The following is a 17,138-nucleotide window of genomic DNA, read 5'->3' on the forward strand; positions in this document are numbered from 1 at the left end:
GGGCAATTTATCATGGCCAATCCACCTAACCCGCACATCTTTGGACTGTGGGAGGAAACCGGAGCACCCGGAGGTAACCCACGCACACACGGGGAGGATGTGCAGACTCCGCACAGACAGTGACCCAAGCCAGAATCGAACCTGGGACCCTGGAGCTGTGCAGCGATTGTGCTATCCACAATGCTACCGTGCTGCCCCATGCTGCATAGTCAACATGGTTTTGTGAAGGGTGGGTGGTGCCTCACAAACCTCATTGAGTTCTTCGAGAAGGTGACCAAACAGGTGGATGAGGGTAAAGCAGTTGATGTGGTGTATATGGATTTCAGTAAAGCGTTTGATAAGGTTCCCCACGGTAGGCTATTGCAGAAAATACAGAGGCATGGGATTCAGGGTGATTTAGCAGTTTGGATCAGAAATTGGCTAGCTGATAGAGGACAAAGAGTGGTGGTTGATGGGAAATGCTCTGAATGGTGTCCAGTTACTAGTGGTGTGCCACAAGGATCTGTTTTGGGGTCGTTGCTGTTTGTCATTTTTATAAATGACCTGGAGGAGGGCGTAGAAGGATGGGTGAGTAAATTTGCAGATGACACTAAAGTCGGTGGAGTTGTGGACAGTGCAGAAGGATGTTACAAGTTACAGAGGGACATAGATAAGCTGCAGAGCTGGGCTGACAGGTGGCAAATGGAGTTTAATGCAGAAAAGTGTGAGGTGATTCATTTTGGAAGGAATAACAGGAAGGCAGAGTACTGGGCTAATGGTAAGATTCTTGGTAGTGTGGACGAGCAGAGAGATCTCGGTGTCAATGTCCATAGATCCCTGAAAGTTGCCACCCAGGTTGAGAGGGTAGTTAAGAAGGCGTACGGTGTGTTAGCTTTTATTGGTAGAGGAATTGAGTTTCGGAGCCATGAGGTCATGTTGCAGTTGTACAAAACTCTGGTGCTGCCGCATTTGGAGTATTGTGTGCAGTTCTGGTCGCCACATTATAGGAAGGATGTGGAAGCATTGGAAAGGGTACAGAGGAGATTTACAAGAATGTTGCCTGGTATGGAGGGAAGATCATATGAGGAAAGACTTATGAAGGACTTGTGGCTGTTTTCGTTAGAGAGAAGAAGGTTAAGAGGGGACTTAATTGAGGCATACAAGATGATCAGAGGATTAGATAGGGTGGACATCGAGAGCCTTTTTCCTCGGATGGTGATGTCCAGCACGAGGGGACATAGCTTTAAATTGAGGGGAGATAGATATAGGACAGATGTCAGAGGTAGGCTCTTTACTCAGAGAGTAGTAAGGGCGTGGAATGCCCTGCCTGCAACAGTAGTGGACTCGCCAACACTAAACGCATTCAAATGGTCATTGGATAGGCATATGGACGATAAGGGAATAGTGTAGAGGGATTTTAGAAGGGTTTCACAGGACGGTGCAACATCGTGGGCCGAAGGGCCTGTACTGCGCTGTAATGTTCTATGTTCTATGTTGATGCTTGCACCTGAGCTGTTCACGGGGTTAATTATACCCATGGACGTAGTCAGTGTCTTTATAATAATAATCTTTATTGTCACAAGTAGGCTTAAATTAACACTGCAGCGAAGTTACTGTGAAAAGCCCCTAGTCGCCACATTCTGTCGCTTATTTGGGTACACTGAGGGAGAATTCAGAACGTCCAAATTACCTAACAGCACATCTTTCGGGACTTGTGGAAGGAAACCGCAGCACCCGGAGGAAACCCACGCAGACATGGGGAGAACGTGGAGACTCCTCACAGACCGTGACATAAGCCGAGAATCAAACTTGGGACCCTGGCACTGTGAAGCAACAGTGCTAACCACTTTGCTACTGTGCCACCTTTGAGGAGAGGGAGAAAATTTGAAAGACCAATGAATAGCAGAGTTGTACAGAACATGAAAGCCCCTGGTTTGATGGTCCGCTGTCTCCTTAGGATTACTACTGTTGGCTTCAGCAGTCCTCAGATGAAATAGAATTGAGGTTAAAACATTTTTTAAAAATTGTATATTTTATATCTAGTATCAGCATTTGTATTTAAAACACCTTTAAAATAATTTATCAGTGCATGTTTGCAAGTGCAAATCTTGACCTCAAAATTTTATTTCTATACGTGACTCATTTCTTTAAAACTAATATTGAACTGGCTTCCTTCCAAACCTTGCAGACCAAGGAACACTATGCAATACTCTCCCTCTTATTGACCCTTTCTGATTCACCTTCCAATTCTCAGTACACTGAGAAGGCAAGACAGAAGGAAGAGGGTGAGTCATTATGTTAATCCTTTATTCATTTGTGATTTGATTTAACAGATGGCTACAGCAGCAGATATTAATCCTTTAAATAATTGTAGCAATTATACATTACAATAATAAGTTTGGGCACAAATTTAATTTAAAGTGTGCCTGTTATGTTGGTTAAATGTTACACCTCTGGAAGACACAAATGTCTTTACATGAGCTGGAAAAGCTCTTTAAAAAAACTTTTATTTCACTTTCCATAAAAAATGAAAATTGCCAAACTTTCTGGAAGAAGAAACAAAGTCAAAGTTTAATGTCTCATAACTTTTATTGAAAATTTAGAGTACTCAATTATTTTTTTCCAATTAAGGGGCCATTTAGAGTGGTCAATCTGTCTATCCTGCACATCTTTGGGTTGTGGGGGTGAGACCCAAGCAGACACAGGGAGAGTGTGCAGACTCAACACGGGCAGTGACCCAGGGCTGGGATCGAACCCGGGTACTCAGCGCTTTGAGGTAGCAGTGCCAACCACTGCACCATCGTGCCGCCTTTTTATGTCTTATAAGTTAGGGGCCTGTTGAAGGTTCCTAAGATCTGAAAAGTGAGTTTGTCCTTCTTACTCCACATATGCTCTCTGGTCTGCTGAGCATTGTCAGACTTTTCTGTTTTATCCACCTTTATGTAACATTTCAATTTCTATTTTACCTGAAGAAAGTACTGCAGATACAAATTGGTGCAGTTGCTCTGAAAATTGCAAGTGTACCCTGAACTATTTTGACCACATTCCTGAACTTCTCCAATTCGTTTAAGCGCCAGATTACCTCTACCAGGCTTGGTTGGGTATAAAAGTCCTTCTTCAATTAGCTGCTACTGAATTAAAGATTTCCTTAACACCTAACTGTACCGTAACATTGCAGTGATGAGATAAGCCTGAAGAAGATCAGCTTGTTTCTCTGATTTTTGCAAAGCAGTCTTATTTCTATTATATAAGCCCTGTTGAATGACACCAAAGTGGCAGGTCATTCAGGTGAGGCAGTGTTTGATTGTAAAAGTATAATAAGCACTTCATATACATCAAAACATTTAAAATGCAGCAGAAATGTTTTCCCTTCATCACATTTAAATTATGTGTTGGATTTGAGGTATAGGTGATATATATATTGAGCACAAAGCAAAGTACTTTGGGGGAGGGAAAAAATGACTAAAATATGACCCAAAGAGTTGGCTTTTTCGGAACATTTTGGAGGAAAACATGGGTAATGAAGCAAACCATTTTTGGAAGGAAATTAGAGTGTAGCTTGGAAGAACTGCAGATGGTGGACTGGCGAGTGTGGGGGCGGAGCAATCAATCCTTCAGGGTTAGAGAAAGCTTGAACAAAGAGGTGGGATTTAAGAAGAATCTTAATGGATATGGAATGACAGAGAGCCTTTTGGGAGGGGATATTGGACAGCAGGACCTAAGCGTCTGAAGACATGGCTGCGAACGTTGGGGTACTATAAAGGATGGGACTGCAAAAGAGGCTGCAGTCAGAGCGAAGCAATGAGCAATGGTCGGGTATTGTTACAGAGCTAGGATGAGTTAAAGCTAGTGAGAAATTGGAGCAATAATAAAAATTTTAAATTCAAATGAATTGTGGCTCACAATCAACTTTGAAGCAGTTTTAGTATTATAAATGCAATGGCTGAAGTGTTCTGTTTTTCTGCAGTGCAACATGATGATTTTGACTGGGCGAAATACCTGATGGAAGGTGAAGAAATTGATATTGGTCCATATCCAGACACTCCAGTGAGTAAGCTGCTTGGAACTATTTTCTTTCTGTTATAATCTGCATGAGAAGCATGAGCCTCCCTATGAGTCTCACTGAGGTGCGGGGGAGCCCAAGGGATTCTAATACTTTTCACTGTACCTCGGTACACGTGACAATAAAGGTCACCCAGGTTTGGAATGATGCTTCAGACCCGGCTGGGATCTGAAGCGTACATACTGTTACTTTGTAATAAAACTAGTTTCTCTTATCCACTCGCCTCGGACTCATCTGTGGTCACTAAACTTTCCTTGTCCTTTGGCTCTTCCTGTGCCATTCCAGTTGGGAACTAACTTGCTCCCAGGGTTTATTGAGGTAATTGGCTATTTTCAAGATGGCTATGAAGAAATATGTGTGAACAGCCGGACATGATACTGAGTCCTTTTGAGGAGGGGCAAATTTTCTGCACTTTTCCTGTAATGTGGAGCTGAGGTACACGGCTCTGTCTGGAATTACTTTCAGGAAATTGTATCCTACTGAATTTGTGTTGATTCCAATCAGTTATCCTGAAACCTGAATATTTTTAACCTGGCCTGGTGCTTAAGAGTATATTTTTTCTGGCCCCTTTAAACATTTGAGCTTGTGGTTAAATTGTCATAACAAAAATTTGAGGAATTTAATCAGTCGACATACTCTACTTTCTGACCCTGTCCATTGAATTTTGATCTGTTTTTTGAATTTTAAATTTGTTTTTTTTTCTATGTGGTTTTTATATGGTCCATACTTATAAAGAGCTGATTAGAAATGTTTTGAGAGCACTCTTGTGAAATACTTTGTCTTCTCATAAAATGTTACATTAACTTGAAAGCACGTTAACACTGGCATATATCCAATACTCCTTTGTTTAAATCTACAGGATGTCAGCTTGTTTAATTCAGAAATCTACTGAAATTCCATTTAATTATGTTGTTTACATAGCCAAGGCCCTTTAAGTGTTTGCAATTTGCTGCTTTGCTCTAATTACTTTAATTAGGCTGGTGTACATGCATTATCATTTAGTGTAAGCACAAATCTCTTGAATTTCCTTTCAATTTAGGGTGGGCTAAGGGAATAGAGTATTTTGTAATTTCGCCTTGTTTTCGGTCTTGCTCCCTTGTGTTATCAGACGGCCTCGGATTGGCATTAAAATTATCTATTTTTTTCCTAGTAAATGCTCTGTTGCTCAAGTCTTATATATTCCCCCTTTTTTTGTTCTGTTTTAAATATACTGATCTGTTTTGAGATCCAAAGCTTCGCTTAAATCACTTAATTCTATCCATCATCAAGGTCACATTCTGCAATATCACTCAACTCTATTCCTGTCCAAACACTATAGTTGCTGGAATCTTCATTGATGTTTCTCTTACAGAGAGATTCTTTCCCTAACACTCTTATTGCTAGCCTCCCATCTGCCCCCTGTTTTCAACTTCAACTTGTCCATTGGTCAGAAGGCTGGATGGGTGACACGGGAGCACTGTGGTTAGTGGTGTTGCTTCACGGCACCAGTAACCTGCATTCGATTACCGGATTGGTGCGGAGTCTGCACCTTCTCCCCGTGTCTGCGTGGATTTCCTCCGGGTACTCCGGTTTTCTCCCACAAGTCCTGAAAAATGTGCTTGTTAGATGAATTGGACAGTCTTAATTTTCCCTCCGTGAACCCAAACAGGCGCCGGAGTGTGGTGACTAGGGGATTTTCACAGTAAGTTAATTGCAGTGTTAATGTAAGCCTACTTGTGACACTAATAAAGGTTATTATTATTATTCTGTCCTGCAGTTAGGCAAAAAAACTATTATCTCCTCTATTGAGCTGCACCAGCTTTCTATCACTGCGGCATTGAATTTAAAATCCTCGTGTCATCTTCAAACCTCTTCATGCCCTAGCTCAGTTCCATGTCTGTAACTTTCCACAGCTGTGTGTTTTCATGTTTACAATTTGGCTGTCTAAGCATTCATCCTCTTTCCTTTACCTCACCATTAGTGGCAGAGCTTTGAACCAAAAGTCCAAACCTCTGAAACACCCGCCCTAAACTCCTTCTTTGGGAGGCACTGCGGCACAGTGGTTAACACTGCCGCCTCATAGCGCCAAGGACCCGAGTTCGATCCCGGTCCGGGGTCACTGTGTGGAGTTTGCACATTCTCCCCGTGTTTGTGTGGGGCAAATCCCCCACAACCCAAAGATGTGTAAGGTAGGTGAATTGGCCATACTAAATTGCCCCTTAATTGGAAAAAAAAATTGGATACTTTAAATTAAAGAAAAACTCACCCTTTGAGTTATATCTCTCACCAACATTATAAAATCCATTGTTTCAACCAGGCGCTTGGTCACTTCACACTTTTCCAGATTCAAAATTGTTCTTCTCTCCACACTTTCTCACATCCAACTTTGTTCTCTTTCTCTCCAGTTTCTATCTCTCAAAAAGACACTTTTGAGATGATTTATGTGCAATATAAATGCGAGGTGATGCATTTTGGTAGATGCTATTCAGGTGGGAGCCATAAAATAAATGGCAGAACCATCAGGAGTATAGAGTCACAGAGAGATCTGGGTGTGCAGGTCCACAGATCCTTAAAAATGGCAGCACAGGTGGACATGGTGGAAACGAAAGCATATGGCATGCTTGCCTTTATAGGACGGGGTAATCAAGTATAAAAGCTCGATAATTACATTACAATTATTTTTTTTTAATTTAGAGTACCCAATTCATTTTTTTCAATTAAGGGGCAATTTAGCGTGTTCAATTCACCTACCTTGCACATCTTTGGGTTGTGGGGGCCAAACCCACGCAAACATGGGGCGAATATGCAAACTCCACACGGACAGTGACCCAGAGCTGGGATCGAACCTGGGACCTCGGCGCCGTGAGACTGCAGTTCTACCACTGCGCCACTGTGCTGCCCTATTATATGACAATTATATAGAACGTTGGTTAGGCCACATTTGGAATACTGTGTCCAATTCTGGTAACCACACTACCAGAAGGATGTGGAGGCTTTGGAGAGAGTACAGAAAAGGTTTACCAGGATGTTGCCTGGTATGGCGGGTATTAGCTATGAGGAGAGTTTGAATAAACTGGGATTGTACTTCCTAGAGAGACAGAGGTTGAGGGGTGACCTGATAGAAGTTTATAAAATTATCAGGGGTATAGATAGGGTGAACAGTTGAAGGTTTTTTCCCAGGGCGGAAATTACACTTACAAGAGGGCACAAGTTCAAGGTGAGGGGGAAAGGCTCAGTGGAGATGTGCGGGGAAATTTTTTCACAGAGGGTGATGGTGTCCTGGAATGTACTGCCAAGTAAGGTGGTTGAGGCAGATACGTTAGCGACCGTTAATTCTTATCTGGATAGGCACATGAACAGAGGGGGTATAGAAGGATACAGGTGGTTGGTCTAGATAGGATACGTGATCGGCGCAGGCTTGGAGGGCTGAAAGGCCTGTTCCTGTGCTGTATTTTTCTTTGTTCTTCTTTGTATTGTTTAGGAGTGGTCTGAAGAAGAAAGTGAGGAGGAGCTCCAAGAATCTTTAAGCAGAGAAGATTCTGGGATCCAAGTTGACAAAACATCACCGGAAGAACAAGCACAAATTAAGAAAGCAGCACCACATGCCTCTTCGAAAGGTTTGTTTTGTAAAAGTCTCATGCAGTGCTCTGATCCCGGAGGATTTAGTGCATGTTGAAAGTTAGTTCAGTGAAGACAGCAAGGGAGGCAGCGATAAGGAAGCCACAGAGGAGGCAGAGAAAACCAACAGACAATTTTGCATGGGACTGCATCGCCTCGTTACGAACAGAGGAACCAGTTCGTAGAGCAGTTCAAGAAGGCAGCTCACCACCCCGTTCTCGAGAGCAATTAAGGATGGGCAATAAATGCTGGCCTAGCCAGTGACGCCCACATCCCAAGAATTAATTTGTTTTTTCTTTTCATAAATTTAGAGTACCCAATTCATTTTTTCCAATTAAGGGGCAATTTAGCGTGGCCAATCCACCTACTCTGCACATTTTTGGGTTGTGGGGGCGAAACCCACACAAACACTGGGAGAATGTGCAAACTCCACACAGACAGTGACCCAAGAGCCGGGATCGAACTTGGGACCTTGGTGCCGTGAAGCAGCAATGCTAACCACCGTGCTGCCCCAAGAATGAATTTTAAACAAGGTTTTGTGTTTTAAGACTTCTATTGTAACAAAGAAACAAAACTCAACATAGAGTGAACATTACTTAATAGGCAACTAATACCCTCAAATTAAAGCAAAGGTCCTTCCCCATTAACGAACTAGCACAGCTGAAATGCTTTGTGACATGTTCCCAGTAGATGTGTAGTCTTGGAAGATTCTGTTTCACACTCTTTCCCTTCTCTCTACCAGCCCAGGGTGAGTTTTCCAGTGTCCCTTCAAAAGTTGTTCAAGAGTAGTTCAGATCCTTCCCAGTAACTCCAAACTATCTTCCACCAGCAAGGCACTCTCTGGCAACTCCTTGGCTTTTAAAATTCCACAAGCCACATCTCTTTGAACAGAGAACCTGTCTCACCAGCATTCTGCTGGGTGGCTAACACAAAAACAGTCCTTTTCTCTGCTTTCCACAGTAGCAGCTGTTTCTGCTTCCCTCTCTATATATCTGAGTGTGTATATGTATGTAAACGGAAAACCAGCTGCTCCTCCTTTATCAAAGTATGAAAGCTGATTTCAAAAAAATATACAGGCTTCAGCCTGAGCCTCTTTCCTGATGATAGTCAAATCTTATGGGCATATTTCTAATCAGTAAGGGAATCGAGGGCTATGGGGATAAGGCGGGAAAGTGTAGTTGAGGATAAGCGCATCAGATCAGTCGCAATCTCATTGAATGGCGGAGCAGACTTGATGGACTAAATGGCCTACTTGTGCTCCTACATCTTATGATCTCATGGTTCTATCTCGGGGTAGAGTTTAGTATGATCTCGCAATTTCTCTCTTTTGTCTCACTTTAGATTCAAGGAAACATTTAAAACATGATTATTTGTAGCCCTGCTCTAAATAGTATTATAATTAGAATATTTGAAATCAGAAAGTATTGGCTGAAAAGTATGTCTAAAATGTATGTCTAATGTTATGTTCCTTCTCCATCTAGTTGGTGAGCCAGAAGCACGTTTGTGGCTGGAGCAGCATGTGGTCACCCAGTACTGGACAAACCGAGCATCTAAATTTAGTCACAGCTTTCACCTGCATTCCAATTTAGCTGCTGTCTGGTAAGAAAGCAGTTGTAAATGTTTAATAATCTACACCACGCATTGTACATCCTGAACAATCTACTACATGATAAGAATACTGACTTGTAGTGGAGAGTGACATATGGGGTAATAACTTCTGTGAGTAGTTCAGATCCTCTGAAAGTGGCAATAAGATCCATTATTAAGACTGTCACAATGAATTGGATGATGCTGTACTAATTTGGAGCACCAGCCCATAAATTGTGAGCTGTGAATTTTGATTAATTTCAGTTGTTTTGCTGTGAATCAGCACAATGAGCTGGTTGGCACTATGGACATGTTGGGGACCATCTCGGTTATTGCTGCTGTTTCAGTTGCTATTCTGCACTTCCCATTAGCTGGTTTCAAAACAACATTTTCCAAAGCTAGAGGGCATTTACCAGAGATTGTCGGGTATAAGAAGACCCTATTTTTTTGGAACCAAAATCATGCTTAGACCTGTACTCAGCAGAAAGGTCGATATCGCCCCTTTATTTTGCTAAGAAATGCTTTATTAGCGTTCAGAATCATCAGCTCAAGGGATCAACCAGTCGATACGGGTCTTGTTGCCAAGAAGATGCACCTGAGTGTAAGATTTGTGAAAGAGTGTCAAAACAGATCATGCAAGGCGAACAACGAAGAGAAATGGGTCTTCTAGCAAAGAGAATGAAGTACAAAGCTGGTTTCAAGCTAAAAGTTGCAACATTTGTTAATTTGTCATGTAGCTATGCTACAATGAGGGAATTCACTGTTCGTTCAAAGCTGCATGAATGTAAAAAGAAGAAATAAACCCTAAAGAAGGTGCCCAAGACAAAATGCGGCATGAGAACAGGGACCAGACACTGGCTTGATCTTGAGAGGCATGTTTTGGAATGGGGTCTCTCAAATCGTTATAATGATTATATTATCACTAATGCGTGCTTAAGTGAACCAAATAAAACCCAGAGTCCAGCAAAGATTTCAGAGCAACAACTAGTTGGTGTAGCAGCTTTATAAAACAAAAATGTTGAATTTTGGAACAGAAGGGACCATGATCTCTCTGAGACTACCAAAGATCTCATTCCCAAAATTAACAGTTTCTAACAATTGTTCATCAGCACGAGCACCCATGTCACATCGGCAACATGGATGAAATGCCAATAAAATTTGATATGCCCAGCAGTCAAATTGTGGAATGGAAAGGTTCTAGTGAAAACCATAAGACATTGGAAATCAAGATTCATGGTGATACGAGACTGAATGGCTGACAGAACAAAATGAAAGCTTATGGTAATTTACAAACTAAAAATAAAGTTCCCTATGGGACGTTTTGTACGCGTCCATGACAACTGTTGGTTGGATGAGGATGCGGTGAAGTTGTGGATCAATGCTGTGTGAAAAAGGCTTCCTGGTGGTCTACTCAAAGAATGCAGCCTATTAATATGGGGCATTGTCAAATCCCATATAACCAATGAGTTCAAGAGGCGCCTGTGAAGAAATAACGCCCAAATTGCAGTTTCTCCAGTGTCCTAATTTCCGTGGTTCGACATTTGGTTGTGTGCCTTAACAAGCGATTCAAGATCGAATGGAATAGGTGTGTGGTTTTTTGAGAATTTTCGTTCGCAAAGAGTGAAAATACACTTGATGTTTTGTGTGTTGTCATCAAATTGTAGGATGCTATTAATGCTCAAATTGTTGCCATATCATTCAAGAAATGTGGAATATCCATTTCAGTGGATGGAGAGGAAGATTATTTGTTGTTGAAGGATGATTATGAAACAAAAAATGCCACATCTGATCCAGAGTGGGATTTGTAGTGATGCCATGGCTTAAAGTGACTCAGAATGAACTTGGTGAATGCTATGACGTTGTTGAAGACGATCAATTTTGATTGTGATTAACGATAAAGGTTCAAGCTTATGGTTCGTAGAATTAATTCATTCAATAAAGCATGTCACATTGAATTAATTTGAAATACCAGTGAAGTTTTTTTTCCACATTCAAAATGTAACCACCGACACCAGTGGTTCGCATTTTATACTCAGCATATAGATACATAGAACAGTACAGCACAGAACAGGCCCTTTGGCCCTCAATGTTGTGCCGAGCCATGATCACCCCACACAAACCCACGTATCCACCCTTTACCCGTAACCCAACAACCTCCCCCCCAACCCTACCTTTATTAGGACACTACGGGCAATTTAGCATAGCCAATCCACCTAACCCGCACATCTTTGGACTGTGGGAGGAAACCGGAGCACCCGGAGGAAACCCACGCACACAGGGGGAGGACGTGCAGACTCCACACAGATAGTGACCCAGCCGGGAATCGAACCTGGGACCCTGGAGCTGTGAAACATTTATGCTAACCACCATGCTACCCTGCTGCCCCTATGTTGATGCCTGATTTTGGAAGGATTTTCCGAAGATTCAAAGGTCACGTTTTATGTGCCAAGGTCGACTGCCCTGTCAGCTTGTATCTTGGAAGAAAACGCATATTCTCAATTGGGATAGGTACAGGTTGGTGTAACCATGAGCCTTCTCGATCAGAAAGACTTGTGTTCAATACCACATCTGTGTGAGTTAACTGATAAAGTTGCTACAAATGACCTCTGCACCCCTTGGGTTAGGCAGGGGAAAATTTAAACTGAAATCCCACTAATGTAGGAAAGAGCAAGACAGATTGGCATGAACAGAAAATTGGCTACTTAAAAGGAAATAGAGAGTTGGAATTGTTGAGTCATTTAATAACAATAATAATCTTTATTAGTGTCACAAGTAGGCTTATATTAACAGTGCAATGAAGTTGAGAAATATAACTAGTGGAGTGCAACAGGATCAGTGCTCGGGCCTCAACTATTTGAGGTGTATTAAAGACTTGGATGAAGGGACCGAGTGTATTGCAACCAAATGTGCTAACTATACAAAGATAGGGAGGAAAGCAAGTTGTGAGGAGGACGCAAAGAGTCTGCAAAGAGGTTAAGTGAGTGTCCTTGTACACAAATCACAAAATGTAGCATGCAGGTATAGCAAGTAATAAGGAAGGCAAATGGAATGTTTGCTTTTATTGCAAGGAGAATGGAGTATAAAAGTAGGCAAACCTTGCTTCAACTGCGTGGGGGACATGGTAAGACTGCACCAAGAGTACAATATACAATTTTGGTCTTGGTCTCCTTAAAGAGGGACAGATGTTTACTGGGCTGCTTCCTGGGTTAAAGGGATTGTCTTATGAGGAAATGTTGAGCAGGCTGGGCCCGTACTCATTGGACTTTAGAAGAATGAGATATGATCCTGAGGGGGCTTGGCAGGACAAATTTGAGGACTTCTCCCCTTGTGTGACGCTCCAGGACTAAGATCCACAGTTTAAAGACAAGGGGTCTTCTATTTAAAACTGAAATGAGGTTGAATTTCTTCTCTCAAAGCATCATTAATCTGTGGAAATTTCTTCCCAAGGGAACACTTCATATGTTCTTATGTTCAGGCTGATTCGGAACTGCACAGTTGAACAGTCGTGACACCTGTTCTCTATGGAAAAAATGGCCAGTTTAACAAAATAACCATGTATTCTTGTTAAAAGTCAACAGCACAGGAGTTGAATGGCTCAACTTCACAAATGAAACAGTTTATTGTACAGCGACTTAGTTTTGTTTGAGAAAAATAAGTTTCCTCTTTGATTGTAATTAAGTAACTTTACTGTCTAGGGAGCAGCACTTGTACAATACTGATCCGCTATATTATTCAGATGAACGGACATTTGTTACAGAAACCCAAGTGATAAGAGAAACATTGTGGTAAGTAGCAGCCAGTTATTACTTATCATAGAATTTACAGTAGAAGGAGGCCATTCGGCTCATTGAGTCTGCACCAGCCCTTGGAAAGAGCACCCTACTCAAGCCCACACCTCCACCCTATCCCTGTAACCCCACCTAACCTTTATGGATACGAAGGACAATTTAGCATGGCCAATCAACCTAACCTGCACGTTTTTGGACTGTGGGTGGAAACCGGAGCACCCGTGGGAAGCCCGTGCAGACACTGGAAGAAAGTGAAAACTCCACACAGACTGTCACCCGAGACCGGAATGGAACCCGGGTCCCTGGAGCTGTGAGGCAGCAGTGATAATCATTGTGTCACCCCAAAAGTTACTTCTGGAAGGTTTTATAGATATTCTAAATGTTATGCATTTCTGCAGACTGTTATTTTATTGATCTTGAAGATGGTATCTTATTTAATTACAAATAATTTGGAGTTCACTTCCTGGAAATCTCATTGGGCATCAGTAATCACATCACCATTTTGAATGTTCATATCTTTTTGGCAATTTCATTGGTTACTGGTGAGCATACGACCAACCCGATTATATTTCATCTTTGATCAGAAGGATCATTGCCAATAAACACAGGTGAGTCAAGTTAAGAATTTGTTTGGTTTCTGGTTTAATTTTGACAGCCACCTTCCAGTCCAACTCCTATAGGGAAAGGATGTAGTTTGGCCCCTTATTGCTCTTCTATATGTAGCCATTACCATACACTGTACCCGTACATGCTTCAGCTCCGTGGCTGATCAAGTGAGGGTGATAGGTCACATTGGGAAAGTGGTTAGAAAAGCAAATGGGATATTGGGTTTCATAAATAGAGGGCTTGAATACAAAAAGCAGGGAAGTTATGCAGAACTTATGTAAAGCTCTGGTTAGGCCCCAACTATGGCATTGTATCCAGTTCTGTTCACCACACTTGGGGAAAGATGTGAGGTCTTTGAGTGAGTGTAGAGGAGATGTACCTGAAAGGTTCCAGGGATTGGGGGGGTGATTTAGGCCGAAGGTAGGGTTGGAAAGACTCGAGTTATTCTCCTTGGAGCAATGGAGATTGAAGTGAGATTCCACGTTTCCAGCAAAACACAAACCTTATTGTATTTAAATGAATTAACCAAAACAAGCAGTATTAATACAATAGGTTCTAACTATATTTATTATACACTCCAGTTTTACTCCTTGCTTTCTTCCAAACCTTTTTGTTAAAAGACACATCAATATTGAAGTTATTTACTTCTGTTCAGACCACCCAGAAGTAGGCCACAGCCCTCTTGAAATTACTCTAATTCTCCTCAATTCCAGCTATACTCAAGCCTTCCTTTACCACCTCTTGACTGTGGACACCTCAGTTACTTACTCTGGTTACTTCCTGAGTACTTGCAAGACTTTCTGCTGACTGCTTTCTTTTACCAGAAAGTTCTGAACCAATGACTATTATTTCCATGAGCCTCAAGCAAGAACAAATCTTCCAGTTTCTGTTCCCTCATGAAATCTAAACTGAGTTTAAGCCCTACCTGCATTCCTTGTGGTGAGGTGAATGATGAAGTTTACTTTTTTTCTCTGCCTAAACTGCAGGCCTAACTAACTGTCATTTATTTTGGCTAGCTTCTCTCAGTGAGCTGCAGCACACAAAATCCAGGTTGCAACTAACAAACGAGGCAACCCCCAGATAAATTGGAGAATCTACCTAAGCTCCACCCACCTCTGGGACAATGTTCATGCTCTCGGATGGCCTTCAGATTAAGTATCTCTCGTTTAAAATCCTTCTAAAATCAGTTTAACATTTCAACCAAAAGATGGCATCTCCAAGAATGCAGCACTCCCTCAATGCTGAACTGACATGTCAGCCTGGATCATGGACTTGAATCTTTAGCTCAGAACCACAAATATTTTTACTGAGCAAAAGTTGATATTTATGCCACTAGTGACTAAAGGCAGCAACACCTGGAATAAAATGATCCTAAAATAGAATTGAAAATGAAGAAAACGAAACAAAGCAAGAACAAAATGGTGTATAGGACTGAAAGGCTCCAGCAATAAAATCTGAAAATGAACAGGGAAAAATTGTGTATGGGTGGGGAAGGGAAAAAAAAATAAAGAAATCTCACAAGTAGCAAAAGATAAGTAAATCTAAATAGGTACAACAACATTTTCATACCCAAATTTTCATATTCCTAATTTATAGAGTCCTAATTTTTTTAATAGTTTTTGTGATGCGCAATAATATATATATATATATTTTTAAAAAATATATATATTATATATATATATATATACCTCTCTACCAATGTATTGTGAAAATTTTAATATAAATTTCTTTCTGTATGCAGGTTATTGTCTGGTGTTAATAAGCTGTTTATTTATACTTTGCACGATGGAAAAATATCGGTGAGAACTGACATCATGGTAGCTCATCTGACCCAGGTATGTAACTCCCATAAAGAGAAACCATAGGACCATTCCTTGAGTCAGAAGATGTGGGTTCAGGTCCCACTCCAGTCATTTGAGCACATTGTTAGGCTGATTGTTCAGTTCAATACTGAGAGTGCTGCATTGTTAGAAGGGCATATGAGATATTAAGTTGAAGCCCAAATTATTCCGGTAGCATACTGGTTAGCACTATGACTACACAGCGCCAGGACCCCAGGTTCGAATCTCGGCTTGGGTCACTGTCTGTGCAAAGTTTGCACTTTCTCCCTGTGTCTGCGTGGGTTTCCTCCGGAGGCTCCGGTTTCCTCCTACAAGTCCCGAATGACGTGCTGTTAGGTGAATTGACATTCTGAATTCTCCCTCAGTATACCTGAACAGACGCCAGAATGTGGCTACTATGGGTTTTCACAGTAACTTCATTGCAGTTTTAATGTAAGCCTACTTGTGGCAATAAAGATTATTATTATTATATCCTCTCAGATGTGCATAACGGAGCACATGGCACAAATTCAAAGAAGAACAAGGAAACTTCCCCTGGTGTTCTAGACAATATTTATCCTCAATCAAAATCACTTGACAAAAAGATAGATTATGTAGTCATTTTCACTCTGCTGTTTGGGGCAGTGCAGGAAAATTGGGCGTTGTGTTCCTACATTGCATCTAAATTACTTCATGAACTATAAAGCAACTTTGAACATCCTAAGATCGTGAAAGATAATATATAAATGCATGTCTGCTTCTTCCCCCCCCCCAAACCCTACAATCTCGGTGTTCCTCACTTTGTCTCATACATAGAAAATAGAAGCAGGATGAGGGCTTTCAGCCCTTCGAACCAGCTCCACCATTCATTATGATCATGGCTGATCATCAAATTCAATATCCTGATCCTGCGCTCTCTTTCCCCACACACACACCCCTCATATTCCTCGATCCCTTTAGCCCCAAGTGCTAAATCTAATTCCTTCATGAATTCACTCAACGTTTTGGCCTCAACTACTTTCTGTGGTAGTGAATTCTCTCTGGTTGAAATAAATTCTCCTCACCTCAGTCCTAAAAGGTTTATCCCTTATCCTCAAACTATGACTCCTAGTTCTGGACTCCCCTACCACCAGGAACATTCTTTCTGAATCTACCCTGTCTAATCCTGTTAGAATTTTGTAAGTTTCTATGAGATCCTCTCTCACTCTTCTAAACTCCAATGAATATAACCCTAACCAATTTAGTGTCTCCTCATATGACAGACCTGCCATCCCAGGAATCATCCTGGTAAACCTTCGCTGCGCTCCCTCCATAGCAAGAACATTCTTCCTCAGATAAGGACACCAAAACTGCACACAATACTCTAGGTGTGGCCTCACCAATGCCCTATACAATTGCAGTAAAACATCCCTATTCCTATACTCAAATCCTCTCGCTATGAAGGCCAACATACCATTTGCCTTTTTTTTCAATTAAGGGGCAATTTAGCATGGCGAATCCACCTAACCTACACATCCTTGGGTTGTGGGGGTGAAACCCATGCAGACATGGGGAGAATGTGCAAATTCCACATGGACAGTGTCCCAGGGCCGGGATTCGAACCCGGGTCCTCAACGACGCAGTCCCAGTGCTAACCACTGCGCCACAGGCCTCCCCTCACATTTGCCTTCTTTATTGCCTGCTATACCTGCACACTTA

At 41.7% G+C, this 17,138-nt stretch overlaps 1 protein-coding gene across 4 annotated transcripts in view; it reads left to right on the forward strand.

Moving 5' to 3' along the window:
- The window catches only part of tubgcp5 (tubulin, gamma complex associated protein 5), a 70,909-nt gene that overhangs the window by 12,747 nt on the left and 41,024 nt on the right, over positions 1–17,138 (forward strand). For all 4 annotated transcript variants that reach the window (XM_038817933.1, XM_038817934.1, XM_038817931.1 and 1 more), the window contains exons 4-9: positions 2,168–2,264; positions 3,947–4,026; positions 7,503–7,638; positions 9,121–9,238; positions 12,922–13,011; positions 15,362–15,455. In XM_038817933.1, coding sequence (XP_038673861.1) covers positions 2,168–2,264; positions 3,947–4,026; positions 7,503–7,638; positions 9,121–9,238; positions 12,922–13,011; positions 15,362–15,455 — 615 coding nt within the window. The remainder of the gene's footprint in view (positions 1–2,167; positions 2,265–3,946; positions 4,027–7,502; positions 7,639–9,120; positions 9,239–12,921; positions 13,012–15,361; positions 15,456–17,138) is intronic.

The sequence above is a fragment of the Scyliorhinus canicula genome, chromosome 14 (assembly GCF_902713615.1).
Source record: "Scyliorhinus canicula chromosome 14, sScyCan1.1, whole genome shotgun sequence".
Lineage (NCBI taxonomy): Eukaryota > Metazoa > Chordata > Chondrichthyes > Carcharhiniformes > Scyliorhinidae > Scyliorhinus > Scyliorhinus canicula.